Source organism: Corapipo altera, unplaced genomic scaffold, assembly GCF_003945725.1.
Source record: "Corapipo altera isolate COAL_440 unplaced genomic scaffold, ASM394572v1 0, whole genome shotgun sequence".
NCBI lineage: Eukaryota > Metazoa > Chordata > Aves > Passeriformes > Pipridae > Corapipo > Corapipo altera.
In genome coordinates this window covers 16,881,486-16,908,578 of record NW_020884872.1, presented here as the reverse complement: position 1 = coordinate 16,908,578, position 27,093 = coordinate 16,881,486, and the positions used below count along the sequence as shown (strand labels likewise).

The following is a 27,093-nucleotide window of genomic DNA, read 5'->3' as shown; positions in this document are numbered from 1 at the left end:
ATTAGAACAAAGAGTATGTGTCTTTTCCCATATCAAGAAAAAAAAATTTAACTTTTATATTTAACTCTAGTTATAATTTTATTTTGTAAATATATTTAATAAAACTTGTAGGCACTTACTAATTATTTCATAACTTATATTTTATATATTTTATATCCCTGCATTTTTAATAGTGTTTATTAATAAGTGTTGCAATGTACAGTTTAAAGAACATAAGGTTCTAATATTTAAATGAAATTACATACTTTTTTTGTCGCTATTCATTTCTTAGCACAACTTTGTCAAATCCAGAGATCATTTCATTAGTGTTTCCACGAGTAGAAATGGAAGTACTTGGCCTTTTTTCTAAGGCCCACTAAGAGTAGATTGTAGTCATTCCATGTGGCTTCAGCTGGTCCTCTCTGAGCTCTCAGTGGTCACAGTGTTAGAGCTGATGTGGATTAGACATCTAATCTTACATGAGCAATGTTATCAATCCTGGTAGTTCAGGCAATTGCTCTGATTGATTCAAGCAGCAGTAGGCTAAGAAATTTTGTGAAGATCACACAGTGGCAACCCCAGAAAAAAGACCTGCAAACAATGCTTTAAAATAAAGTAGCTGAAATTCCATCTCACTTATCCTTTTTCCTGGCCTCCAGTACTCCAATGAGTCCCCTGAACTTAAGTGGGTTGGAGCTAAAGATTGGATGTTTCATAGTGTAAGGAAACAAAACCACATATGCTCTTAAAAAACACAGGAGTTCTTACTGCTCTGCTGTGGGAATGACAAGTTCTTTATATTTTTATATTTTCTATCAAATCTGATATTTTATTTGCAAAGACAGCATAGCCAGATACCCATGCAGAGTATGAGCAAAGCCCCCCCACCTCCCATCCCCCTTTTTCTTCTTCACGGTGTTTCTACAAGATACTTGCTACTTTGTGGGTTCAGGTAGGATTCAGTGGATAGATCAAGTGAGTGTGATGAGCCTCATGCAAATTTTCTCTTTCTGCTGGACTCTCAGTAGTGAACAGGAACATAACAAAGGGGGGTACTTAGCACACTGCTTCCTTGTGGAGCCCCAGAAATACAGAGCAGAGGACATGACCTACTTCCTTCACACTTGAGTAAGGTAACCTGAAGCCATATTAGACTTGTAGAGATATGATGGATTTCATCCTTCTTGGCATTTTCTACTCTATGATTACCAAGACTAGGAAAAAATATTTAGATGTAAATATATGTGTATATATACATCCTGCAAGAACATTTTTAATTTTTAATCCTTTCTACATATCACAGTTTCGTAAACGTGCATTTGTTTCATTTGAAAGAAAGAAATGAGAAATTTCAGTGCAGGGAACACATAGTCAGCACTAGATATGTTTTCCTGGTCTGTAAATAGAAGGGTTTTCTTTTTTTGTTGTTATTTTCTTAGCTGCTGTAATGACTTTTGTGTCATGCTGCAGATGTAATACATTTGTGGATAAAGCAGTCTGTGCTCTTTGCCAGAAAGAGTGCATGGCTTTAAAAGGAGAGATCCTCAGGTGATAAAGCAACAGACATGCCTTGTTTAGAACTACAGTATATCTGTACCTTAATTTTTGTATGCTATGATTGTTTCTACCAAGTGAATAAGCTAAACAACCTTACTTGTTTAAACAGTATTAAACACATCCTTTATATACATGTATTACTATAAATTTTTTTAAAACTTATAGAGGACAATGAAAATATATTAATCTTACCGTCTCTGTAGTTGGTGTTGTTATATTAATTAATAGCAGTAATAAAAGTAATTGTGATGTTATTTTAGGGAAGTATGATGGAGGAAAAAAAATTCTAGAAGAACCGCTTTTAAAGAAGTCACAACAGAAATAAAAAATAACCCAGATCAAGACCCTGAGATGAGCTGAGTTTGTTAGAACATGATGCTAATAATGCCAAGGTTGTGGGATCCAACCCTGTATGGGCCATTTACTTAAGAGCTGGACTGGATGATTCTTGTGGGTGCCTTCCAACACAGAATATTCTGCGATTCTGTGAAGTGATGTGGTCATTAAATTACAAGAAAGGGTTGTTTGTTCTGTCAAAGACAAACATTTCTTACGAACATGACAAAAGGGTAAGAAATAATTTTTTAAGTAAACTGTTTAAGATTGTACAGTGCCACTCCAGTTTTCTTCTGTGAAACTTGATTGGATATTATGTATTAGAATAATATGTGTACTTTGTTTTGAGTAGAATTATAGGATATAAAATTCTAGTTTCAGTTCAAGAAAACACTTACCCACAGGCTTACGAGTGTTTATATTCAGAACAACCCTCACAGTTGTGCTTGCTATTGAGCATCTGTTTGCATCCTTCCAAAGAGAATTTAGGCAAGTAATTAACATTGACATATGTTTACACACTGTCTTGAATAGGGATGTTTTCCTCGTTGAGGCTTCGTTCTGAACTGATGTAAATAACTGGCGTCAGAAGTTACTTGTATGAGGCATAATTAGTTCAGAATCTCATCCCTCAGCTGCACGAAGCAGATGGTTAAACTATCCTTGTTTCCTAAAGAGTGACTGTATATCACAAAAGGGTGGCTTTTCAAAAGATTTCCTGTTGGGAATGCAAATATATGTTTCAGGCAACTTTAATTTTTTTGCTCCTTTTCATACTTTAGGACTCATCCTGTCAGTTACATCCCATTCCAAAACTGCAGGGAAGCTCAGTGAGAATAAGCTCCATTACCATAAAAAATTATGAATGTCACAGCCAGGCTTTTGGTTTGCACTTAAGGTGTTCTCTTCTTAACTCCTCCCTCTTCTCCTCTTAGTCTCCCCTTCTGCCCTATACTCCTGCAGCTGCAGCAGATGCTTTCTCAGATGTAGGGCTGTGCCCTGTTATTTTTGTAGCTGATTTAGAAAGGAATTTGTTCCATATACTAGATGCAAGTAGTAGACCAAGGAGGTTTTTACTACCTTTCTTTCAAAATTTAACAAGCCTGAATATAGAGTTTGAAATATAAAACTGTACAAAATCATCAAACTAGAATACTTTATATTGTGTTAGCATTAGTTTACAGTCTGCTGTGTTTTTCTCTCTTAGAGAAAAGGAAGCAAGAGGGGATCAACTGAGATTGAGAAAATTCAATGTGTTGAGACACTGAATCTTGAGGAATCAACACCACCTCCTCCAAGACTTTTCAGGTTAACCATGAAATTTGTTTCATTTACATTTCTTGAGAAATATGTCAGTCATCCTAAGGTTACACTTTGTGTTCTTGTCCTAACCTAATGTTGCTGAGTGCTACTGATACTTTAAGGTTGGTCACAATGATCCTAAAGGTCTTTTCCAACCTAAATGATTCTGTGATTCTGTGATATTTACGGCAAATACCAAACCAGTCCCTATTACAGAAGCTGTGATTTTGCTGGAATATTTTTAATTGACTGTGATGGAATTTAGATCAAGTCTTGTTTCTTTTATATTCAAAAATCTACCAGATATTTGGTTTAATATTATCTGGAATACATATGTATGATTATCACTTATTTTAAAGCATAATTAAGCATGTAAAATTCTTATTTTAATTCTCACTGTCTCATTCTACTTCTCTTTTTAGGCCACAACACCAAGAGCAGACTGTGCCCCATGACTGCCTGATTACCATTCAAATGTGCCACAGTCAGGAAATCCAAGGCTGTGCTTTATATCAGAATATGCAGCTGCACAAAGCACTGTACTTGTTCAAGAATTAAATGCCATGAGAAAAACGCAACTTTAAATTTGCTCCCTTTCATCTCTTTCAGTTGTCCTGCTCAGATTCCTCCTAGAGCCTCCATCAATCCCAATTCTATGGGCAGTGGGACATGCAGATGTGAGAAGTGGCCAAAGATCCCCTCCTGTAGTGCCACGGACAAACCTTGCCACAGCAAGCAGCAGGCTGCTAGAGTAACAGCATTGCTAAATAACGCATTAATTCATGACCCTGCAAGAATTGACTTCCCAAGGGCAACCTCATGACAAGTATGTAACATTTATCGGCCTGGTTGATCTGAGGTGTCATTCCAATCTTCCTTTCCCTTCTCCCTCACCCTATGTTGCGTCACTGAATGCCACAGGTATGTTAAATCAGTGTATTTATGTCAGGAGCACGTAATTCAATTAAGTGGGGAAAAGTGTATGCTATAGTTTTAGGATGGGAGATTCAAAAAACAGTATCTCTAAAAGAGCCTTTAGGATCATGATAGCTGAACACAAATTTCCACTGTGAAGCTGTGGCCAAAGGAGCTAATGGCATCCTTGGACATGGAAGAGGGACGTATTGAGTAAAAGCACTCAACCTGTTTTGACACTGTTGTGATCACCAGGAGAATATTGTGTCTAGTTCTGGTGACTGTAATTGAAGAAAGATGTTGTAAGCTGAACAGAGGTCAAAGGAGAGACTTGACAATGACTAATAGATGGGTGGATAACATGTAAAGAGAAAAGCTCACAGGGCTCCATCATTTAACTAAATAAGGAGACAGGAAGCAAATTGATCAGATATGTGTACTTACCAGTGAGAGCAAACATTTAATAACAAGAGCTCTTTGGGCTAACAAACAAAAGCAATAATAAAAGCAATTCAGAGTTCAGTGCAGATGACTGAAAATTATGTACATAAGGGAAATAAAACCCTAACCTAACACAGCCACATACACAGAGTCAGCCCAGTACTAAACAAGATCTAAAAAGCAAAGCAGATGTTAGTAATTATTAGGTAGGCATCAAAGGAAGATAGGAAGATAGCAAAGCAAGCTGACTATTCATATTGGGTACTTAAGCTGTAGGACTACTTACTGAAGGATGTTATAGATACTAATTATTTGTTTAAAAAGGCAACTGAATGAATTCACAGAAGAAATATACCTCTCAAAGGGCATTAGGTATAACTGCATCACTTTTGGATCAGATTCTCTGATACTGTACAGCTGCCCTGAGCATATACTTTGCCTCAGTATTTGTTAGTGGATGCTGTCAGAGACAGGCTCCTGGACTTGGTGAGGAGTAACACAAGCTTGATGTAACACAAGCCAGAAGCTGGAGGATGAACATGGAAAAACTGTAGTGGAAAGAAAGAGTTTACATGTGGACTATAAGGTCTCTTGTACATAGATGATGGGAATATCCGGAAATATTTGATGCCATCCTTTGTTTCTGCAGCTTTTCTTTAGGACACTTTGGTTAAGAAAGTACATATTTATATTATTTATATTTCTACTCACACCTTTCCATGTATGTGCTAAGCTTCTTTTAACATCATAGCTGCTATACAATGTAGCTTACAGTATAACTGGGGGAAATAATACACTAAATTATATCGGCTGTATTTGATCAAAAAGTTAGTGATGTTTTTACCTACAAAATAAACTAGATGAAATTATTTTTGTCTTTATTCTTAGTATCTCTAGCTGAATTCTAGTCTTTTGTTGTAAGACCATTCTAGTGATTATGTTCCATAAGCCGAGTGGGTAGCAACAATAGAAATTCAGCACAAGAGAATATATGGATGAGTGTAAAACAATACAGTTTTACAAGCTCAGTCTTATATTAAATATTTTCTCTAAACAATGTTATTTCTTTTGCATAATTTATTATAACATGTTTTCCTGAAATATTTTCTGTAGAATTTAGTTGCAATTATTCCAGGATTTTAGTTTTTATCTGTAAAGACTGAGACAGGAAAATTTGTACAATAGTACCCTTCTAGGTGCAACTTTTTCAGAAGGGAATTCTCTCATATCTGTGTACATACTTGACAGTGAAAGACCGTGTTTGGTAGAGGGAACAGCAGTTTATGAGTGTTTGGGCTTCAACCTTTTAAGGCTTGATTTTTTTAAAGCTTGGTCGTAGTAATTTACAGTCAAAAATTAAAAAGTATGAACCCAAAATTAATCAAAAAATGTAGATGTGAGGAACTGGGAACCTAATTTAGAATTGTGAGACTGCCTGTATCAGGCATTTGCTTTTGAAAATTAAAATTAATCATAAAAGCTTATCTGCTACTACCACAGGTTTCATCATTATGGAACACTTAATAATGTACAGAATTATCAACTGATTTGCAACACTAATTTGAACACCTTCGTGTAAGTTTCAAAACCACTTGTCACGGCAGCAAAAGAGCCATGAAACCCCCAGCCAGTTGCAAGAACAAAGAAAATACCTCATTACTAGTCATGGATGGCTTAGTTGGGAGAAGATCTAAAAAGAGAATTTTTGTATATTGAACTCTTTGTTTGTGTCAGATAACAACATGCATGATGATGTGCTGCATCTACTCTAAATTTGTTCCTAAATGAGTTCCTGATGTTGCTAACAGAGATGCATAGAGCACAGGGAGACTGTTTCTGTCGGGATGGATCCAAACAGCCTTGAACTTGTGACCACTGGGTAACTGAAAGAAGTATTTCTTAATAATTTCTTGATTCATAGACTAAAAGTGCCAATGAGAAAAACTACAACAAAGTAGAAGCTGGCTGAACATGAGCCAGCAGTGTTCCCAGGTGGCCAAGAAGGCCAATGGCATCCCAGCCTGTATCAGCAATAGTGTGGCCAGCAGGACGAGGGAAGAGATTGTCTCCCTGTACTGGGCACGGGTGAGGCTGCACCTCGAGTCCTGTGTCCAGTTCCAGGCCTCTCAATGCAGGAAGGACATTGAGGTGCTGGAGCATGTTCAGAGAAGGGCAGTGGAGCTGGTGAAGGGGCTGGAGCACAAGTCTGATGAGGAGCAGCTGAGGGAGCTGGGGTTGTTTAGCCTGGAGAAGTGGAGGCTCAGGGGAGACCTCATTACTCTCTACAACTACCTGAAAGGAGCTTGTAGGCAAGTGGGGGTGAGTCTCTTCTCCCAGGTAACAAGCAACACAGTGAGAGGAAATTACCTCGAGTTGCAAAAGGAGATGGATGTTAGGAAAAATTTCTTCATGGAAACATTTGTCAAGCTGTGGAACAGGATGCCCAGGGAAGTGATGGAGTCACCATCCCTGGAGGTATTTGAAAGGTATGTAGATGTGGTGCTCAGGAACATGGTTTAATGGTGTACTTGGCAGTGCTGGGTTAGCAGTTGGATTTGATGATCTCAGAGGTCTTTTCCACCCTAAAATGTTCCATGATTCTAAATAAACTGGGAAAATCACAGAGCTAAAGGCACATGCAAATTTCCATGGATTATTTTTGCATAAATGAAAACAATATTGATGGGGTTTGTAAAGATATTGAGATGGTGCTTAAATTAAAATAAGATTGGAAAATACAGATTAAAGTATGTTGATACCTCAGGGAGGTGAAATGTCAGCTGTCATGGTGCTGTTGCTGCCACTGTGTAAATCTGCAAGGAAGACAGCCTCAAGAGGTAAGGCATTACTTAAATTCCTGCTTTTTTCCTTTAACTCTTCCTCTCTTCTAGATGGGATTCTGTGTTGTACAACTGGGTCTGTGAAACCACTGCCTCCAGTCCTTCAAGCTCTCTTTGTGTCAGCCATTGTAGAAGCGTCTATAAAATAAAAGACATGTCCAGTGGGATCAGAGAATACCAATAAAATTAGCTATCTAATGTGTAGGAGGTCCCCATTCCAAGAGATCCTAGATCTTCCCTCCTCCACCCTCCCCAGTGAAAACAGTGCTTGAGAAAACATGGTAACTGACAATATGAACAGATGCACCTGCTCTGCCTGGGTGAGAAATGGTGATGAACTGCATTTTTCTCAGGCAAGTCCCAAGTCATGCTGCTCTGAGGTTGGGTCAAGAGTGCAGATATCTATTTAGGAATGTCAGTTTAGCCCAGCTTTCCAGAGGCAGCCTCTAAGTTAATGAATTGGAAAGTGTTTCTGAGCTCTTTATGTGCTCTTGCTTATATCTTTATATCAGATAGAAAACCAAGAGTGTCGTGTCCCATCAGCACCCACTGAGCCTTACTGTCCATCTGAGAAAGGCAGGCTTTCACAGACCTAAAGAGACAAAAAGGACATCAGGATTACAAAAAGTACTACTTGTGCCCAATTCAGCCTGAGTCCTCTAGCACAGCAGTTGCTTGATAAAGAAGGTCAAGAGTTGTCAGGGTTAAGAATAAAAGTAAACTGGAAGATCTGCTTCTATGTTTATTTGCTCATCTATCTCCTCCTGGACAAATGCACCATCTGACCTTAGTTTTACTGCCCAACTTAATTATTGGCATTTGTAGGTGGGAAGGAGGTAACAACAACGACAAGAGAAGACACCAAAGTGATGTAAGTTTTTATGATATTTTTATCTCTTAAAAAAAGGACTAGCAGTATGGTCTGACTGTGTGTGCACACATCGTTACACAGCCCCTAAAAAATTAAACCAAATTGTGTTTCAAATGATGAGATTTTAAAATCCATATTTCCTCCTTTTTTTTAATTTGTCTTCTGTTCCTTATCTTTAGATCTGGATCTATTTCCTAGTTTCTCTCTGTTAATCAGAAAGTAACTTAAAAGAAAGAAAAGCTAGAATTCTATTTATGCAGTTAATATGAACAGCCAGGGCTTTAAGAAACACATAGGTTGACAAGAGACAGAAGATACAAATCACAAGAGCTATGCAATGGAGCTTTAAGAAAAAATAATAAGCCTTGGAAAGAAGCTAGGAACAAAGAAGACTTTGACTTTTTTTTCTGATGTTCAGATTTGAAAGCAATAGCATTGTGAACACGCAGCAGCGTAACTTGTTTTGAATATCATGGTCTGTTATGCCTGGGTTCCATCAGGAGATGCTTTGTCTATACAGAGAGATCACCAGTCATGCAAATCTGCTGCTGAACATTCTGGGTTCAGTTAAGCCTTTATGATTTCTTTTTATTATCTGCTTCAGTTCAGAGAAGATATTTTGAAAGGGAAATTTAAAAAGCAGGGCACAACAGTTTTCCGATGGGTACTTCTAAAAGAGGTTCAGTAAATGAAGATATAATGATTACCACATCTGGGTAGAACAACTTGACTTCATTTTCCCAAGCCATATGATACAATCAGGTTAAGAAGGCCAATACTGACTTCTCACGGTGAGGAATAGTCCATATTTAGTCACAGAACTGCTTCTATAAGCTCTCAGCACATTTTTACTTTTCCTTTCATGTACTCATTTTGATCATCAGAGGTATCACCATGCCCCCAGCCTTCTTTCTGCCCACCTCAGTTCATGTCACTCACCTCTCCAGCCTCTGCAAGGCTTTCTCCCTTCATTCTTCCCAGCTGACTCGAGGTATTACTTTTGCATGAGGCATTACTTTTGCACACTCATGTCCTGCACCTTTGATACCTCTATTTCTTTCATCAGTTCACCATTATACCTCTAGTCTCCCACAGAGGAGCTGGCTCCTGAAGCGTGATGCCATTAAAAGGAATATTGGGCACAAAAGGTCACTTCATGGGAAGCAGAGGGAACTTCCTCTTGGCTTTGATAACAGCAGGAAGCAGGAGCTTTCTGCCTGAGAAATACTTTCACCTCTGCTGGTGCCTGACATCCACTGTCTTTGCACTGGAAAATGGTTCCTGTAGGTCAGACCAACACTGCAGTAGATCAGATGGAAGATCACTGAGTGCACACACATATTCTCTCATTAGTATGTATTGGACAAGCTTTATGGGAGTTGAAGTGATTTAGCACATGCTTCCAGCCATATGATAGGGGTACAGTTTTGCAGATAATAAGTGTTCCTCATGTGGACATCACAGCTGAACCTCAGACCATCCCCTGTGGCTCTCTTTAGATGACAGTGGCACGATCATCAATACAAAACCCACAAAAATACCACTACCACTATAATGGAAATAATAAGATCCACTCAGTTACTCTTAGGAAGTGTTCTAGGGCTTTCAGCCAGTGTTGGACATGGAAAGCTGTATGTATGGACACAAATCAGGATAATAATCTCCACCAGATTACAGATGAAGTCTGTCTAGAATACTGCAACAGTCAAATATACATCCAGCAGTGAAACACAAACCTGATGTGCTCATCTTGGACTGGTTATTTTCCCTGGCAGGTTGGACAAAGCAAAATTAATTTCCATGATAGTAATTCATTTATTTTGGCCAGTGCTTTGCAGTTTCTTCTGTTCATCCAACAAGATGACAGCTCCATCAGAGGATGACACTCTGATCACTTCACACAAAAAAATCAGAAAAACAAAAAACCAAGGCAAACAAAAACTCAAACAAAATGAAACAAAACAAACAAAAAACCAAACCAACAAACAAAAAACCAAACAAAAAAAAGACCAAAATAAAAAAAATTACAGGAAATGAAGGAGCAATTTAATCTCCAAAATTACCAAGACCGAATGTCAGAGGTACACACCAGCTCATAAGCATGATTGCTGCATATCAGTTTGCTCTAACATCACTGGATGCTCTGAAGAGAGAAGAGTTTAATCTCTGTACTATATTTTTTCCCCATCTTTCTGAAATCTGCAGGCAACTATAGTTCTGTCATTCTTCCACAAAGCAAATGGATAGTCTAAAACTTGAATCCTGCCTAACTCAGGCCATCAAACTATAAGATTCTCTCCACTAAAATCAGATACAGCCAATAGAAACCACAAAAAAGTATAACAGAACTACTTCTCGTCAAATGAAGAGGATTCTTCTGTGACTGATACCTCTTTAAAGAATGGAGCTCAGATTGACGTGTTTTGTGTGTGCAGAAGAGATCATGTATGTCTTCTGGCTCAGTGGACTTAATAAGGTGCTTCTGTGTTTTCTTCTTGTTTAAATTAAGGAATGCCAATAAATAGAAAACAAGTAAACATACAATGACATGGTCACTTGGACTTGATTTAAAGGAATCATAGCCTGCTTCAGGACACTTGCCATTATTTACTGACATTGAATTACAGTGGTTTTCAGTAATACGTAAATAAATAGGTGCCATTTGCAGCCTTTTCTTATAAGTCATTCTTATTTTTCCTCATCCTTAGTTGTCAGTGTTTCAAGTGTATCTTTCTCTCCTCTTAATTAAAGAATTGTGATGTCCAGATTTTCTCAGTTATGACATTCCCCTGGTTTCTAAACACATTCCAGTGCCTTAATTTTAGATACTCTTCTGTCCATGATCTGATTGTTGTCACCTAATTTTAATGCCAGGCTTCTCATCCAAGTAATTTTGCAGACATCCTCAACAACCCATGATGAGAGGTAGACACTTCTGTAGGATGACATATTTCACGTGAAGACATGGGTTAAAACTTGGTGAGATGAATCCCATGGTTGCATACCTACACATGTTCAGCTCTCCACAGGGAAAGTGAGGCACCAAGGAGTGAGATTACATATATCCAACATGCTTAGCTGAGAGACATCAAAAAATTATGTTAGGAAAAAGGAATAATTTAGAATTAGCATAGCTTTTACTTTGCTTTCAGTGATTAGTAGTAACAGTTGACTAATGTTTGTTGTACTTGATGGTAACTATCGATCGAAAGCCATTAAAAAGAACCTCAAAGTTATTTTTAAAATACTGTGATGGGATCTTTTGATACAACAGGACATTAGTTACAGTAAAAAATAACTTAGTCAAGTGGTGTCCAAAGCACAGGAATTGCAACTGTTCATTAAGTAGTATCAGCTTCAGAGAGGTGTCAGGATTTTGATATAAGTCAGGTCTATCATGTAATTCTGGTAATGACAGCTTCCTATTACAGCAGTGTCAGCTTCCACTCAGAGTTAATTGCTGCTGGTGTCATTATCACAGAACTTGGCTCTGTTCTCACCTGTCTCTCAAATGTGGACAACAGTGTCTAGGCTGTCCTTCTAAATGGATGAGGAAAAACTGCCTGTCTGTGCCTTGAGCTTCTGAGATTTGATTAATTTGCCTAATATCATTATAAATGTTCAAGATATAACTGATCACATAAATGCCATGTGTTATTTCTTACTGTAGCCTGTTCTACATCTCCTTATCATTTATTTCCTCTGTCTTCAAAAACGGAATCATGGAAGCCTGCCCCAGAGACTATCACCAGAGAAGTCAGTCCTGAATGTGGCTGTGGCCCAAGGCAAATACAAACCTGAAGGTAATTCAGCTATCCAGCTTGTCAGAAGCAATAAATACTGTGTATCACAAGAAAAATATTCTGACTGGTGGAAAATAATGGATTGGGAAGGGTAAGTATGCCCTGCAGAATGCTTTTGTTCCATGACCGTGGTCTTCCACATATCTCATCTTTGAAGACAAGACTGCAGGCAGTCCTGGCATCTTTCAGGATCTATGTTAGAATTACCTTGCTAACTTTTAAACATTACTCTAAAAGCCTCGTTGTCTCTGTACAACTCCATTTTCATTACCATCCTTGGCTGGCAGGTTGAATAAAATTTACAGCAGTCACTGCCTAGTATAATAGCTAAGATAGTATTCAGTGGCCTTAATTTTTGTATGTGCCTGAAGAAGGGCTTGTGTACACAGAAGCTATCCATTTTTTTCCAGTATTTAGTTTAAGTGACAAAAAGATAAAATCTCTCCTAACAAATGTTGTCTCTCGTATATGCACAAACCTTCTTTAGACCACCACTATCACAGTTGCAATAGCAGTGACACCGTGGGAGACCAGTGTGAAGTGCTGCAGTGCAAATCCCTTATCACTTCAGTCTCTCCTCAGCTTTAGTAATACTTTTGCACAAAGACAGGGCAGCCCCATCCTGCATAGGGTTTAATTATTCTTTTTGAGTTTTACAAGCAGAGAAATCTTCTTAAGCAACCGAAGATATTTTTCATTAATATCCAGCTGGAACAGAAAAAAAGCACCTCTTCCCAAGTCATTAAATGAGAAATGGCTTTAGGAGGTACTGGAGGTGAAGGCAGTGCAACAAACAGGAGTTCTCTGGAAGAGATAACATTCCTTGTCTGTCTCATGATTAATACTAGATGAGTTTGATTTTATGTACTTGATAGAAGTGTGGAAGGGAAAAATTTCTGAGATAGGGATGCCCAAATTACTTTAGAACAGACTGAAATTGCTTATCTACTGTTACAACTGTAAGAAAACCAACAAGTATGGCAACCTTAACTTGACGTAAAGTGTTTGCAATTTATAACTAAGGAGATCACACACTGTTCTGGATGAAGAAAGCAGCACACAACCCCAGCAACTTGAAGAAAATAGTGAATTGGTCAGCTGAGATATGGACCTGAATGCCCTCACTTATGATTATGTAAAAACATACAATACAGGCAGCTCTTCTTATAGAGCCTGAGCAGAGGGCTCTATCATGAATAAAGAAGCAGAGGGAATCCAGAAAAAGGAGGGACATTTACGGGTTTTTCCCTTTGAGTTGAGAAACTGAGACTTTTGCAGTATTGCTTCTGTAAGGACAAGTTACATATACATCTTAACAAAAGCTTTTAATTCTGCTTGAAAAAAAGAACAAAGATCTTCCTTTCTTGAATGTAACAGGAACAAATATCAGGAGTCATGTTTCACCTGTTTTAATGCACTCTCAGTTTTCTTCTTCTGCTACGGAGATCTATGTTAAAGATTCCTTTCTTTGTCCATCCATACTCAAATATACAATTTATTTCTCTCATTTATTTTTCTGATAGGCACAACATACAGCCCACCACCTTACAACTACAGATGTCTGTTGGCCCCCATAACTTAATCCATCATACCATGCTGCCAGCTGCTGTAAGTGGTAGCTCAGCTGTCCGTGTTCACTTAGTTTAGCTTCTCAGTTTCATCTGGCATTGTGTCAGGAAGAGTGCTGAGCTTGCCTATTGACTCTGTGTTTGATCTTGGACACTTTGCTGGTATCCATTAGTCTCTGGCATCCTTCATTGCAGCGACTGAGATGGAATGTAATGATATTGTTGAACAGCTGCTCCAACCTTCCATAACTGAAACCAACCACGGAGGAAGAAACCATTTCAATAACTAGCAGAAAGAGTACTCCACTGAAGTGTAATTTTCTCAAACAAATTGCTTCTGTGTTTTTCTGCGTGGTAAGTAAAAGCAGGAATGTTTTAACCATGAGCATTTCTGTTAGTGGCATTCTGAAAAGTGACTTTCTGTTTAATCCCTTTTCCTAAGTGACCAAATTTAAGATGCAGTCATGTACAATAGCTAAACTGTGAACTATTTATTTTGTGGGAATAAAGGATTTGTACTGAGCACTTACTTGAGAAAGCTGTTTCTGAATGATGATAAGCCCAGGTTAATCAATACGCAGCCATCCACTGCTTAAATGTTTTCCACACTAGCCTAGCAAAGATTAGGCAGTTTTTCTGGATTATTTTTCTTTTTCAATAACATTCTGAGTACTAAGCATAAGGTTTCCTGAAATGTATAAAATCAGATACAATTTGTCTTCTTGTCTCATACATTCATGTGAAAAACATACTGGTTTCATTTAAATCAAGTCAAGAGTTTTGTCACTGACTTCAGTGATGCTGGTATTTCAATTTTTGTACTCTTATTTCAGCCTTAAATCACCCTTCTTAGCACTCCTGGGCCTTTGTATGTCTGTGAGTAGTCTGGTACAGGATACAGGGAGTCCAGGTCTGTCAAAGTGAGACATCAGATCCGTATTTCCCTTTTTAGTAAGATGACATGACATTGTAAGCATTAAATCTATGCCAAGCTATTTGAATGAAAAATTCACAGAAATATAACATATTGTCTCATAATAAACCATACTGGACAAGATTCAGAGATTTCCTTAAAAAATCTCTACTTTTATAGTATCCTGTGAAAGGAACCAAAAATAAGAATCATCATTATTTCTGTACAAGAGGTTATTTTAGAGGTTTCTTTTTCTGCCATATGGACTCCTGTTGTCTGTCATGCTAAGAACATTTATTTGTAAAGTCTAGGGTTGTGCAGTTTTGGAAAGTTTCCATGTACATTTTGAAAATGTAGATGCAATCTCTGCATAAGGTCACTAAAGGCATATGTGTTTTCATTGCCTGTTACAGCATGCACAGAGAATATCTGGCTTTCTAACACATTGCACAGTGGAGGAGAAAGATTGTTTAAGTATTTACCAAGTGATAAAAAAATCCAGACAATTACATATGTCTCAAATTTTTGAAATACTCATCTTAGACCACAGCATAACTACTCAAAAAATACATGTAGCATGACTTTTAACCCAAGGAAGGAATTTTTGGTAGAATCATCAAATCTTATAATGGTTTGTGTTGGATGGGACCTTAAAGATCATCTAGGGACATTTTTCACTAGATCAGGTTGCTCAAAGCCCCATCTAACATGACTGAATACTTCCAGGCACGGGGGATCCAAAACTTCTCTGCGCAACCTGTTCCAGTGTCTCATGAATCTCCCCATGAAAAATATCTTCCTTGTGTCCAGTCAAAATCTACCAACTCTCAGTTTAAAACCATTACTCCTTGTCCTGTTACAATAGGCCTTGTACAAAGTCTGTCTCCATCTGTCTTATAAGCCCCTTAAGTATTGAAAGGCCACTGGGTTTTCACAGTTTTATCATATTGTTTTGTCTTTGCAGGGAAAACTCCAGTGTCAGCAAACAGACATTGGCAGAAGAGCAGAGTATTGCTAAGCATGAGCATGTAGAACAGGTCTTCTTGAGAACCAAAAGATTCTTTGGGCAGAGATTTTCTTTCCACCCTACATGTCCACTGTACCTGCAGCAATGGTATACCACATATGGCTGTCATAATAATTATAATACATATAGGTATTTTCATCAGTAATATCACCTCCCACAGACTTCTGGAGGTATAAATATATTTACTTTCAGAGAAAAAAAAATTCATTTAGTCAAATCAGTCTCTTGTATGCTAAAATTATGCTTCATAAAAGGGAACTCTTTTGAAGCAGACTTAATTGGTACTCCCTGAACTGATCTGACAGAGCATGTTTGGCTTGTTTCATCCATCAGGGAACTCTCAGTTTACTTAAATATTATGAAAACAGAAGGTTCAAATTTAGAGGAGAATTATGTACCTCCCAGCTTTTGGGCAGACAACTGCGTCATGGTCTGCATGAGACAGAGCAAACTACTTCTGATAGAGCTCCTGGCAGAACTTTAGGGCAGTGGGATCCTCCTCTAAGGAGTTATTGTAAAAAATCAGTGTTACAGAGTAGACCCAGCTATTTTGGGGCAACGAGAGCCACTGGACAAGAAAAAGCAGATGGGAACTAGTGGTTTCCCTGTTATCTCATGGCCTATAATTACATATACAGGACAAGTCTATCCTCTGACTTTAAAAAGCGGTTTTTACAATGCTGGGATTTTTCATATGTCTGCTGAATCTTATTCAGAAACCAGCCTGTGAATAACAAACCCAATATTTCTCTTTATAGTTGGTATGCTGATATCTCTGTGCCCAGTCTGAGTAGCTGCTCTGTCTGAAGGTCCTACACATCCTTTATTGTTTGTATATGAACAACCACAGAAATGTTTCTGTGTCTGTTGTCTTTGCTATACAGTGTAGCTAGAGGATGCTGATGCTCTTCAAATAGCTGTAGTATTATAAAGTGCTAGAAATCCTGGTCCTAACTTGGTATGGATAAATAGATCTCAAAAAATGCATGTTCCACATAAAGGAGCAAACGACTCACCTCTAAAATAGGCTTGGAACAAAGCCACACTGAGTGCATTTCCCCTCAAAGCTCTATTTTTTCCCTTTTGTTAGTCCTGTGTTGTTTGCTCCAGTGCAGCTTTTTCTGCAGGTGACTGTAGAGGAATCCTCAGTGGTGGTTTTACAGCTCACCCAGACAGGAACACAACCCTGAGCAAAATCAGTGTTATGCTCACTGAGTCTTGACTGGATGCAGCTGACTAGGAGCCAGGATGGATAGCACCACAGTCAGGGGTACAAGTAGATGACTGCAGAAATACTTGTCCATATACTTTCCTGGAGGAGACACAGCCTCACACATTTTTTCCTCTTGGATGTGCTGTGTAAACATTTTCCTCCTGTGGCTTGCTACTTTCTCACACTCAGCGTTATCAGTACCCAGCCACTAACAACTTTGATGGAAAATGATCCTTTGGGAGCCTTGACTCAGTGTCCTTTCCCTTGGACCTGCACCATAGGTTCAGGAATGGAAGTCAGGTGTGGCTGAACTCTGGAGAAAGGCAGTTGTGTTTCAGTCCCCAAGTGTGCTGGATAACACTTAGTCCAGTTAACTTAAGGGACGTGAAATTTCCTTCAAACTTCACAGTGGTGAACCTCCAGATGTCTTCTTTTACTCCCTGCAATATAGAGGTGTAGCTGTTTAATGAACTCTGAGAGTCAGAACTTCCAGCCTAGTATGGTAATCATTACCAGATGTAAAATTGGAGAGTAAAAGTTAAGACTGTAGTACCACATAAAGACTAAAAATAGTGCAACTATAATAGAATGCAGTGAAAATCTTTTTATTTGCTCAATAATGCAGAAATACTTCGGCAATAAAAAATACATCAGCCTAATTCTTCATGTAAAGGAACTGAGTGTGGTGGGTAGAACTCTTTTTCAGGATATGTGTGTGTCAGTGTTAGGGTCTTATGACACACAGAGCCTCTGGAAGGGACATGAGGAAGGAGATGGGGTTAACAACTCTCAATCTCCCCAGTTATAAATCTGTATCTACGCACCAAAACAGAATTGCAGATGACTGGCTTCATGTCTGGGCTGGAGTAGAACTCACCTAATTTTAAATATTTATAGTGGGATACCACAACCTGTTACCTAAACCCTCTTTTTACTGGAAAGAAAGATTTCTCATGCATTATTCATCTTGTTCTAATGAAGTCCTTAAGGGAGTTCAGATGAGTCATGTCTCCTTTCTGGACATTACAGTGTAAAAGGCTAAAGTTCACTGAAATTAATCCCAACCTTGCTGCTTCTTGGAAATTATTCATTCTTTTTTTATTTTTTTTTTTTTTTATTATTTAACTGGGGAAAAGAAGGTGCTTTTATCATTTGAAGTTTCGCCAAAAGTATTACAAAGCAGGAATGTGTGTTACATCTGTATTCAGCAAGGTTCCTGAGTGAATATCCCAAGAAAGTGTAACATTTCTATGACCATGCTATGGATATGCTGCTTGCTGTGACAGGTCAACAACAATCTCTACACTGTGTTAAAAAATGAACCTCGGGCACATTCAGGTCGTATTGGTTCTTTGAATTCATAGATGACAGTGGCTCCCTGAATGGGGGAACGGAGGTCCAGAATCTTCTCATCTGAACAATGCCATGTAACAGGCACATAATCCAGGGGAACAGCAGAGATTCAAGTGTGAGAGAGAAGGAAGAGAAGGGAAAAGGGAATAGGAGTGGGAATGGGAAGGAGTAGGGGAAGGGAAGATGTTCCAAATTGGATGTAAGAACTATTGCAGGGGCAGAATATGAAAGTCTTTTGTTTGAGATGTAACTGTTGGGGGACAAGTCCTAACCATCAGACTACATTAAAGTGTATCACAGAAGTCTCCAATGGGTTGAGCCTGTACTGCATAGCCAGGGGGTGCTAAGGAGAGGAAAGTAGGCTGAGGCAAATGTAACAATTTTCCTGGAGACATCTACTACATATTTTGTTATTTGGCCAGTTGAAGTGTTGCAGCTCATGACAACTAATCTATTAACACTTGGACTGGAAGGCACTTTGCAAGGTCTTGACATACACTGCATGTTGTGATGTTTTTAATAAGTAAAGAAGGAACAGTCAAATATTACATGTGTATAAAACCCATGAGCACAAGTATTACCTTGCTGAAAATTATTGCTTTGAATCAATTCCCGAACTTATACACTACCATCAGCACAACTTCACCAGTTATCCTATGTACTCTTTCTACTTGATTGGTTTTGGCTTAGGCATCTGGCCTTCTCAGCATTATGGTGAATCTCTTCCAATACTGAACGTTCCAAATACTGAGCCATCTTTTGGGAGAGTTTGGGTGTAACTTGATCTAACATATTCACAATCAATGTAGTTGCTTAACTTCGCTGTACAATGGTTTTTTGGTATTGAACTACCCCATCTTGCAATGCGTCTGCTGAAACAGCCCTTAAGCACAGAAAATTTTCAATCTGGTGTCATGATGCAGCAGCTGCTGAATATTGAATATTGACTATCTGTCATTACCTGGATGGTTGTAATATGGTAGGGAGAGGGAGGTATTTGTTTCCCTTTATTTTCTTTTATTTCAGAAAACCCATGTAATACTGTGACCTTTAACAGTTTTTCTTTATAAATATGTGACAAGGTTCCAGCATGCAGTATCTACAAAAGTAAATAAGGTCCCAACGACAGCTTCATCAGGAAATTGTATAAAGATAATTTTCCTTTTAGAAACTGGTGTCTTGGCCACCAAGAAAAGAATAACCAGAGAACAATGACCCTCACTGCTTTCAGTCTTGCAGGTTACAGTCAGGAGGTTACAGAATCTTTGGTGGCCATTTCTGCTTGTCCATGCAAGAGGCAACAGGAGAATTTGGTAAAATTGGTCTTTCAGTCAATAGTTCCTTCTGTAGTTTTCTCTTATAGAGTGTAGCATTGAGATTTTATGGTTCTATGAAATAGTGTATCCCTTCCTACAAGTGCATTTTGTCCACATTCAGGGCAAAGTGAACACAAAGGCATTTTGTAGCAACTTTTATGTTGTGCCCTTTTTAAGGCATCTTATGCCATGTCTTATATCAACTGTGCAAGTCCTTGAAAGGTTCCTTCCCCAGCCCATCTGAGCCATGGCCATTCTTTCCCTTTGCCACATCATCTGGCACAGTAATATTTGTTCTCTGATATCCTGTATGAAAATGCATTGTGATTTCATGCATAAATCTTGTTCAAATCTATAGACGTAAGGCTTAAATTTAAGCAGTAGCAAACAACACTCATAGGAAATTTCCATAACTCAAACACAAAGCTGAGAGACAGGTATGTTACTCCAGTGCTGCAAATTTCCAGAGAAAACAGCATTGCCTGGGAGGGATATTGCACCTGCATTTGTCCATTGTTTGTTGTTTTTTCACTAAAGGAATTTTTTTTTCCCACTAGGAATTTGGGAGTTGAAATGAGAAAAAATTGTCCTGTTGAGAGAGCTAGAGAGTGCTCAGTTTGGAGTGGTGCTTCAGGGAAAGTGGAAGGAAAAATATGAAGTGGCTATAAGGAGGATTAAAGAGGAAGCAGAAGATGAACTCATAGAAGCTCAGGCCATGATGTAAGCTATGGCATTGCTTAATCATTTGGAAATAATGATCTCTCCAAACATTAATCAGTAATGTATAACACACACAGGAAAGAGTTCTTCTTATAAATAGCATTAAGTAATGGTGAGTACATTAGAAACAGGCTAAAAGGAGTCACAAAGGATATTTGAAGTATTATCAAAGGAACTTTCAAGGATCAATAGGGTCATCTACAAAGTTTTCAATTAACATCTCTTCCGTAATTTCAGAGCTTTCACATATGCCACTTAAAACTATGCTTCATTAGCATTTATACATAAACAGTTAGAAAGCTGTTCCTGCAATCCCACAGGCAGGAATGAGATCCCACAGGTAGGAATGAGAGACCGACAAATAACCGGGAAACACCAAAAACAAAAACATGGGACTTGAAGTTTAAGTCTCTGACTCCAAAGAGTTAAAGATGTTAGAATTTCCAGTGAAGTCCCACAAGATGATAGTCGAAGCATATGAATTCAAGAATATTTTGGATATCTTGTATCCTGAAAGGAGGCGCTACATTCCTGACAATTAACTAGTTGATAGGATCTGGATTCTGAATGTGAAAATTTTGTAAGGCCACACTTTTGTGCTGCTAAATCCTATTTTGGGTTTTGGCTACAACACTGTCTTTTCATCAATACTGAGTCGTCTTTTGGTTGTCATCAATACCAAGTTTCAAAATAATAAGAAGAAGGACACTCAGTCCTTCTTGAAATGGAGTATTTGAAGGCTGAGCTGGGACTGTATCCAGTTTCAATAATTTCTTTCAATACATTGTATTGATATTTGAAGAACAAAGCTTAGAGAAATGTACAATAATATCTATTTATTAATTGATTTTTTCTTTATTTCAGGAAAATTAATAATCCCAAACACTTTAGACTGTACAATGTACTCTCAAAATTATATTCTGCCTATTTAGTGACTGAATACATGGCTAATGACTATTCGATCAGCCACCTAAGGAGTCATGGAAAGGAACCCTTCCTACCCTTTAGCTTTTTTGAAAGTATGTTTATGATGTTTGTGATGCTATGGCATTTCTGGAGATCTGTCAGTTCATACATGGACAATTTGTAATCTATCCCACAGGAGAAGCAGAACAGGGAAGGCAGGGGCATGACCTGACATTAGTCAGTTCTACGCCTCTGTATCAACCACAGATGCACTGGCTCTGTTGGCACTCACCCCAAAAAGCATTGTGGTGTGCTGAACAGAGACACAAAGGTGGCTCAATACAAGGCAGCTCTGGAGAAGCAGCACTAAAGTCACATGTAAACAGCACTGCCCATGTGGGTCCCTTCCAACTCAGGCTATTATACACTCTAATGTGCTCTGCTTCAGGGCAGAGCTGACAGGTTCTAGAGCACTGCATACTGTGCTGCCTGCATTTATGGGCTCTGGGCTCAAGGATTAATGTGTACACAGCACAGACATCCAACTGGAAAATTTGCCCACTGAAATAAAGGGTTCTGTCCAATGATGCTGTAGTCCTTCAGGAGAAAGAAATGCAATGTTAAAGATTTGGGTCACTTACATTGTTTCTGATGAGTTAGGGATTTATCCAGTTGGGAATTATTTCTGCTAGAATAAAATGAGTGTGAACACTACTAGGATAAACTGGAATTTGGTGCATTACAAGCAGGAACAGAATTTGAAAGTCTGCAACTGCCCAGCTCTTTAAAATACGTTTATCTGCCAGTTTTCAAGCAAGTATTTCAAGTTGCTTTTGATTAGGGGATCAGTCCTTTCATGGACTTGTACCTAAAGTTTATGCAAAACTTACCTTTTAAGAATGCTGCCATTCTTTGGGGAAATAAACTGTTATTTTATTGGCCTATTAACAGTGAACCTAACCAAATTCCTGGTGCATTGTGCTTCAGAGTCAGTAGCAATATTTTGCCTTCTAATTCCAGATAAAAATATGTTGGAAGATTTTTGACTATTTATGTTACAGACTTGTTTCATTTTCCAATGGGGAAATGGAAGTTTAGTTGCATTTTAGCTGTCTTGTTGATGCTTTCAAAGAATTGTCGTTACTTGTAAACACAGTTGTTAAATCCATACCTCATCAATTTTCACAGCTCAATTCAGAAATCAGGAATATCAGATAACTTAAGTAGCAGAATTCAAGTTTTAAATATAAAGTCAGTTTCCTGAAAATATGGGAAACCATGGGAAAACAGAAATAAAACTGGAGCTTGATTTCAGATTGAAAACTGTAGATGCAAACAGTATCACAGAAGTTAATGAGCATGCATGCAGAGAATACAGCCTTAGATAAATGTTCTCAAGTGACCATTTACACAACTAGGCTTCTATTGAACTTTTCATAAATCAAGCTGTTACAGTCCCCTTTCATTGCTCCACTCTGTTTTTAGTGCATTGCAAATAATCCAATCAATGTTTTCCATTTTTTGATGCCTTGGTAAATTCTGAGACGACTGAAAAGGGCCCAGGATAGGAAGCCATTTGAAAGACAGAATTTAGTTCCTGGTTCTGTTGCTGTTTTTCTAGGTGAATGTGGATTTCTCAGCTCTGTTTCCTCATCCCTCCAAGTCCTTATTTGTAAAGCTGTGATAATGGTACAGAATGTTTTTCAATCAATAGTCAAAAAGTGGAACAAGAGAGCCACTTACTGTTCCCTTACCATTTCAAACTTAATTGTGTCAATCAAAGATGTCATTATTCACTGAAATGCTAGAGGGCAGACATTATTAGCAGACACCAAATACCTGATGTTATTTGCTCCTCTTTACGTTCTTTCCATTCATCTCTTCTCATTTCTCCAATAAAGGCTGCTAGGAACTGTTTGGTTGACAGCAAACTTACTGTGAAAGTATCTGACTTTAAGATAACTCGGTAAGTGAAAGAACTGGGAGCCCAGTGAAGCTCTGATATTAGTTTACTGGCATTGATCAGCTGGCTGATAGGAAAGTTAAGCCGAAGAGTGTGATACAGTTCTTTGTGTCTCCTTTCCATTAATGACTGTAAGTAATTTTAGAAGAAGAATGGGGTCACTCTGCTGTCTCAAAAAGTTAAGGTTTAAAGGCAAATCGCAGCTGAGAGGTTTCGCAAGTCATGTTTGTAAAGAAATCTCAAAGTTTATTTTGTGTATGAGGTTTTCACCTAATTTGGGGACCAAATAGCTTAATCAGATAAACTGATTAATAGCTGCCTCAATGGCAAGGGTGGGTAGCCTACAGAGCACGTCCTCTGAGAAGAGGCTGAGGGGAGCAAGCTGCTTAGCCTGGAGAAGAGGAAGATAAGAGGGTATCTAAAAGCTACCTGGTGAAATAACAGCAGATATAGGCCACAGGCTGCAGCTCAGGAACTTCAAGCTGGATAGTAAGAGAAGTTGTTTTTCCAGGAAAGTGATGGAACAATGAAATTTGCTGGTCAGGGAGACTACAAGATGGTAATCTTTGGAGGCTTTTAAGACTTAGCAACACAGAGTCATGGCTGACCTGCTCTCATGCTATTTGAGCAGGAGGCCAGGAGGCCAGGCTAGATGGCCTGACAACAGGTGTTTCTATGATTCTGAGTTATTTCTCTAGTAAGTTCGTAGCAATGATCTGTTCTAGATTATAGCTTATACCTCTATGAGGTATTCTTTGGAAATTTAAGATTCTACCTAGGCTTTCCTTAGGAACATTGTGATATACAAGAAAGAAGCAGTAAAGTTTTTCACTGTAACTCAGTCACAACCAAGTTTGGTTCTTGCATTGTGGATATGTTCTGGATGATCTGCATATAAATTCTCTAGGAACCAAGTTTCCAGTGAAGTGGTCAGCATCCAAAGTTTTTCATTACACCAAGTCAGATGTATGGGCCTTTGGTATGTATGGAATTTGACACATGAATTTGTATGTATATATGGCATTACATTTGGATTTCATCAGCTTATTAAGCAGAAATGCTAGACATTTAGCTCACTGAAAGATTGTAAAAAGCAGTTACAGCTTGTGTTCTTGTTTAATATTTTTATGCAAACAAGCCCTATCCTATTTGGAATTTTTTAGCCCTTAGATTTTTCTTTAAGGCAAATAAAAATTCTGCCCACTCTCCATTTGCTACATATGTGTTTAAAGTAAATTTTGGCAATGGAGATCAAGGGTAATCTTTGGTGTCTTTAGACCATAAATCAGTGCTGCCCAAGTCAAAAGGGCTTTTCTGTTTGTCCCAGAGGTCAGAGTGGACTCTGTGCATAAGCCATCTGTGGAAGACAGTCTGTGTGAGCTAGGACTCTGTATCTCAGCAAAAAGTATATTTGTTTGCAGATCACTTTCTAACCAGGAATTTTGAACATTTGAACTTCTACTTCAGTGGTTTCAAGCTATGATTTACAAATCCCTGGGGTCTGTTCAGTGTTTCTTAAAGTCTGCAAAAGGTGTCAAAGGAAAGGGAACCTTTTGTGAACAGGCTTGAATTCCACTTATCTGGGTCTGCTCCTCCAGCAGGAAAATTTTGGCAGCTGTCAAGTTGATGAAAGATTGGCAACCCACTGTTCTTGACATTGAACAATGGTGAATAAAGCAGATAAAAGTGTTTCCAAATGCTGGGCTGCTTCTTATCTTTAACCTCAGCTAGTCTCCCAGTATTAATGACTCTGGCAGAGAAAGAGTTCCTTCATGCCCTTTACAAGTTGTTTATAATATATACAATTATATCAGAAGTTGGATTTTCTGGTGATAATGTTTTCTTTTCGCTCTTATCGATTAAATTCTGGCCCCAGGCTTTACTGTCATTAACTTCAATATTGGCATTAACTTCAATGAGAAATGTTATTTTTTCCATAGAAGATTTTTTTCTCATTTTAACACTATCCATTGATGCAGTGGAAGCAAGGGGAGAGTGGGATCTGTCAGTTCATGTTTGGTTGTTATTAATTAATCAGTCTTTAAAAAGTGAACTGATGTATCCATATCCCAAAAGCAGATGTCAAAGAAGAAAGAATCTTGGGGTTTTTTAATGTTCTCATCAAGGAAAGCTGGGATTCAGGTTCCATTTTATTCTGATCTCACTGTGACACTACAATGCTCCAGCCTTCAAGCTGGAGGGAAGTCAAAGATCCCAAAAATTTCTAAGAAAAAAAAAATACAGCTAGCATTATATATAATTTTGAAATAAATATTTCACCAATTTTTTTTTACTTTAGGGTAGGCATGAGTCTCACATATGTTCAGTTACAACCAAAATTGTTTCTTGAAAAGCTTTAATTATGAATTGATGATTATGGTATTATCCAGTGTTTCTATTGCTTCAGTATAACCAGTTTTTAAAGGTATGTGCAGCTGAGACTTTAAAGTATTTGGAAATCTTTCTGATACCAAAGGAGTATATGTTCCACTCAGAAAACACAGTAAACTTTTTCTTATTATTTTATAAAAACATGGATACCTATAGTTGTCATTTTGTTTTTCCTTCCCTCTCTGTGCGCACACAGACATATATAAGAAGATGTTTGCACATATTCTGTAAAAAAATTCAGTCCATCATTGTCCACATTAAATATATTTTATAGCTAACTTTATAACCTAACTTCATCTTCCTCTGCAGTAGGAGTTGTTTTACATTTGTGTATAGAATCATATTTTTCTTTGGACAATATTCTCTGAGTCTGATCAGTTGTATCTTGCCTGTGTATCTTGTTCTGTGAAAAGGGACTTACCTTGCATTTCTTGACTTTTGTTTCATGTCTTAATGTGGGAGGTGTTCACTTTGGGAAAGCAGCCCTATGAGCTTTAATATAGTATGCCAGTGATTGAGAAAGTTTCTCATGGATACAGATTTTATAGATCACAACAGGTTTCAAACACCATCTACTAGATAATGGACAACTGCTGGAATGAGGTATGTATATATGCTCATACAAACTGGAGAAAGCAAAATAATAGGAACCACTAGGAGTCCCTGCTGACAGCTGAACTGATTTTCACAGGGAAAAATATCATTTATAAAAGCCACTGCTTGTATGTAAAACATTCTATATCGTATCTAGCTCAGGAAATTGTCAATACAGGAAACAGGTCATAAAGGAAGATTGACTTCCTTCATTTCAGAAGCGTGTATTTAATCATAATACCCTTCAACATCAACAAAATAAACAGGATGAGATTCTTCTAATCTAATTTTAATGGATTAAAAATTGTGACTGAGCTAAACTAACTGTCCAAATTTCTTCCATGATTACAGGACCATTACTGGTACATCTCCATGGTCATTTGTCCTTTCTCTCTTAGCCACCACAGAATAAAAGATATTTGCCTTCCTATACAGAGATCTTAAACAGCAGATGTAGAAGAGACCTCCACCTTTTTAGATAGGTAAGGTGTAAAATAACTGCCCTTAGAAGGAGAAGAAATGTGTTACCCCACCCATGAGTCTAGAAGCTGTGAGTCAAATGCTGATCATGCTCATTTTATTTTGAGAGATCTGCATCTTTTGTGCCAAAAATGATCCTGATTTATTGTTCCTCTTCATGTAAATTTTAATCACCTGTCTGTAGACCATGTCTTGTTTCTCACCAGCAACAAAGAACTGTTTTACACATTATTGATGATACCATGAAATGACCATGATGTTTTATTGGGTTTTTTAATATAATTGTCAGGAAAATGAGAAAAGTGACTTATATTTGAGGGCATGTTAGAGCAAGTAAAGCAGATTAAATTATCACAACATAAGATATATATAAAAAGTAACTTTAATTTTATTTTAGCATGCAGAAATTCATAGCAGCATCACTGTCTACAAATTTTTGCATGCTAAAATCAAGAGAAACCAATGCAAATTACAGTACTTGAATTATTTTAAAATGAAACAACTATATCCATCATCTTCACTTCATTTAACTACCAGAAAAGTGCCCTACCTTTTATCAGCTCTTACCATTTTTTGAGGCATTGAGAGAAGGCAACAGAGGTTGA

The 27,093-nt window shown here is 37.9% G+C and overlaps 1 protein-coding gene across 1 annotated transcript; it reads left to right on the top strand.

Annotated features, from left to right (window-relative positions):
- Positions 1 to 839: 839 nt before the first annotated feature.
- Positions 840 to 27,093, top strand: BMX (BMX non-receptor tyrosine kinase). The gene is given in 17 exon segments (XM_027643824.1): positions 840 to 846; positions 1,812 to 1,871; positions 2,038 to 2,105; positions 3,080 to 3,180; positions 3,784 to 3,925; positions 11,912 to 12,135; positions 15,490 to 15,639; positions 18,643 to 18,662; positions 18,665 to 18,776; positions 19,201 to 19,262; positions 19,992 to 20,154; positions 21,019 to 21,172; positions 21,175 to 21,240; positions 22,962 to 23,025; positions 23,895 to 24,005; positions 25,863 to 26,015; positions 27,017 to 27,093. Coding segments are annotated over 17 exon segments (1,734 nt in total).